This window comes from Onychomys torridus, chromosome 11 (assembly GCF_903995425.1).
Source record: "Onychomys torridus chromosome 11, mOncTor1.1, whole genome shotgun sequence".
NCBI classification, from domain to species: Eukaryota; Metazoa; Chordata; class Mammalia; order Rodentia; family Cricetidae; genus Onychomys; species Onychomys torridus.
The window spans coordinates 62,397,956-62,401,402 of NC_050453.1; the positions used below are offsets into that span (position 1 = coordinate 62,397,956).

Genomic DNA, 3,447 nt, shown 5'->3' on the forward strand with positions numbered 1-3,447 from the left:
CAATTCTCTCAGACAAGTTTTGACATTTCTTCTGAAATGTCACCCTCTGTTGATTGCCTGCAAGTGTTGGCCGCTCCAGGCCTTCCCTGCTGGCAATGACTGTGGAATGGAGAAGGTGGCATAATAAAGGAGCCATGACCTGTGGTACTCCCCAGCACCTCAACCCTGAAGTTCCAGGGAGGCTTCTGTAGGAAGCAGCTTTTCTTAGTAAGTTGTGTGAGCACGTAACACCGCTCACGCCCAAGGAAGGCTGTCTAGTTCCCACCCTGTGGACACCTGCTGCTGGACTATTCTTGCTGGCCTGACTGGAGAAATCAGTAGTCCTGATCTCTTTGAATTTCCACCTCTGCTCTCCAGGATCCAGGTATAAGATGAAAGCTTTCGGTTTTGCCTTTGGTCTGTTCTTCGCTGTGGGTTTTCTCCTCTGGACTCCTCTGACTGGGCTCAAGACTCTACATTTGGGAAGCTGTGTGATCACTACAAACCTCCAGGCAATACAAAAGGAATTTTCTGAGATTCGGGATAGTGTGGTATGTAAAGGAGGGATCCAGCTTTCCTCTCTGTCTGTCCTCTTCCCCCTCTGTCTGTCTGTCTTTCCAAGGTATCCCTGATAGTGTGTTAATGAAAACAGGCCAGATGGAGAGAGACTCCAGTCCTGGACAGTGTATTTCCAAGAGATGCCTATACTGAATAGTTTAGAAATGCCTCTCATTGGACCCTAGTGGGGAAGAGATCAAAGGTTTTGATATCTAAGACCCTGGCGGCAGTCAATGACCTGCCTTTTCTTGACCTTTTTCCTGTTTAGCAAGCCGAAGATGAAAACATAGACACAAGAATCTTAAGGACAATTGAGTCTCTGCAGGACACAAAGGTATGGACTTAATCTGGGGGAGCTCTGGGAGGGCAAAGCCAGAGCTTCTCCATCAGGTCTGGTCTTGTCTTCCTGATTTCCATGAATACACTTGTCATATCTTTCTTTGCAGCATTCGGATAGGTGCTGTTTCCTCCGACACTTAGTGAGACTCTATCTGGACAGGGTATTCAGATTCTACCAGACCCATGACCATCACATCCTCCGAAAGACCAGCAGCCTCGCCAATTCTTTTCTTCTCATCAAGAAGGAACTCTCGATCTGTGTGAGTAAACGTCTTGGGGACATAGCTTGACCCACTTAGCAACCAAGCTCTTTTTCCTATTATATTGACTGGGTAGAGAAATTGAATCTAACATTACTAAACAAAACAAAACACCAAACAGAACCAGTGTTGAACTATGTAACTATTTAGAAATACTTTGCTTTATTGAATATATGCTCCATTCAAAAAGCATCTTAAAAAATTTGAAGAAATATAAAATGCTGGCTGTTGGTTGGTTAGGATTATTATCTAGTGTCCATGAAACTAGATTTTTTTCCCTGTGGTAATGCACTCTACAACCTTACTAGGACTTCTTGTGTTCAGGTGGTGAGTCAACAGGCCATTGGACTTGATCTTGGGTTGTGATAGGACCTTAGAATTGCATTCTTTCCATGGAGCTTAGGTTTGCTCTGGAGCCTCCTAGACAGGAGCTCGGGCAGGAAGCCAGTGGGGCTCAGGAACTAGAAATTCCTTCAGCACTATCTCTTTCTAAAAAGACTTAGTGAGCTCCATATTTGAAATTGAAAAGCTGGCCTATTCACCTATCTGATGGTTGGTTAAATGATCCCAAATGATGAACTATGAAAAGACTTTCCTACAGAAATGTAGGAAGTGACTATTCACAGGATTATAGGTAAAACAGATTTCTCAGCTTATGCCAAGCCAGAACAGAAAAGTCAAATTTTAAAATAAAATTACAACTGGAGAGATGGCTCAGTAGTTAAAGAGTACTGGGTACTCTTGTAGAGGACCTAAGTTTGGTTCCCACCAACCACATGGTAGTTTACAATGTTCTGTTAACTCCAGTCCCAGATCTGACACTGTCTTCTGGTCTCCATTGGAACTGCATGAATGTGGCACACATATACACATGCAGGAAAAATTCTATATACACTAAAAGGTAAAAATAAAACCTACTATCCTTTGGGTCTTTTTCAGCATTCACGTATGGCATGCCATTGTGGGGAAGAAGCAATGAAGAAATATAACCAGATTCTGAGTCACTTCACAGAGGTATGTACTATTTTTGTATGGATTGTGGTAGTTGTGTTTTTGGAACTGAGACTATAGATAAGTGGGGGGTATATTCATGTTGGAAAAATCAGGTTAATAGTTCTCTTTGGTCCCAGGGACCATCCCAGGTTCTAGAAGGATACTTTCTTTACATGCCTTACCAGTGAAGAAAGAATCTCTATCCAGAGACACCTGGATCTTCCAAGGGGCATAAATGAGAAACAATAGTTTTCCAGTATCCACACACATGCATACCTTCAAAAGCACTCATCTGCAATATCATACATACCCATCTATGTGTTTCTTACATTGATACATTTGCACACCTCCCAAGAAATCCTGAGTCAACTCCTCACTGACCTCCTCGTCCTCCAGAATTCAGCCTTAGGCATCACCTCCAGGAAGGTAGCAGATGCTTTTCCCAGAGTTGTCTACCTCTTGCCATGATGTGGGGACTCCTATCATTTATTCATCATCCTGCATTTCAGTTACTGTTCCTGCCCATCTCCCTTCCCCAACCAAGAATTTCTTATGGGCAAGGATTGTCCATTCACTTCTGAACTGGTCCAGGGCTTGACATGTCAATATTTATTAGATCAAAGTATACATAGTAGGGAACACACACAGACAACACAGACACAGACACGTGAAGAGACATATACACACATGCACAGTTCTTGAGGAAAACAGCCTTATTTCCATCTGTGCAAGTCAAGTTCTCTCTGGGCCTCCATTGCCTGTGTAAGTCCAGGGTAGTGGGCTCAGTGGTCTTCCTTCTTTCTGTGGATATTTGAGATACTGTCACCTCTTTACGTCTCTTCGTTTGAATGCTCTTGTCAGTATCTTGGCTGAGCTGCCAACAGGAGGGAGGACCGTCCCTGGGCAGATGTCTCTGATGCCATGCATCTACTCTTCTTTCAGCTCGAGCTTCAGGCAGCGGTAGTAAAGGCGTTGGGGGAACTTGGCATTCTTCTGATGTGGATGGAGGAGATGAAGTAAAGGAAAGTGACGAGGCTGCTGAGAACACTCCTGCCCGAGAGTCCCAGTCCTCAGCACTGCAAAGACATGGCCCCAGAGGCTGCTGAGAACATTGCTACCCAAGAGTGTCTGTCCTCAGCACCACAAAGACATGGCCCCAGAGGCTGCTGAGAACATTGCTACCCAAGAGTGTCTGTCCTCAGCACCACAAAGACATGGCCCCAGAGGCTGCTGAGAACATTGCTACCCAAGAGTGTCTGCCCTTAGTACCATGAAGACATGGCCTCAAACTGCCACCTCTTTGTCATATAATTTAGTG

The 3,447-nt window shown here is 44.5% G+C and overlaps 1 protein-coding gene across 1 annotated transcript; it reads left to right on the plus strand.

Moving 5' to 3' along the window:
* Window positions 1–371: 371 nt before the first annotated feature.
* On the plus strand, window positions 372–3,149 carry Il20 (interleukin 20). The gene is made up of 5 exons (XM_036201923.1): window positions 372–530; window positions 806–871; window positions 984–1,136; window positions 2,076–2,150; window positions 3,072–3,149. Exons 1-5 carry the CDS (start codon window positions 372–374, stop codon window positions 3,147–3,149), a joined length of 531 nt encoding a protein of 176 aa, XP_036057816.1.
* The last annotated feature ends 298 nt before the right edge of the window (window positions 3,150–3,447 follow it).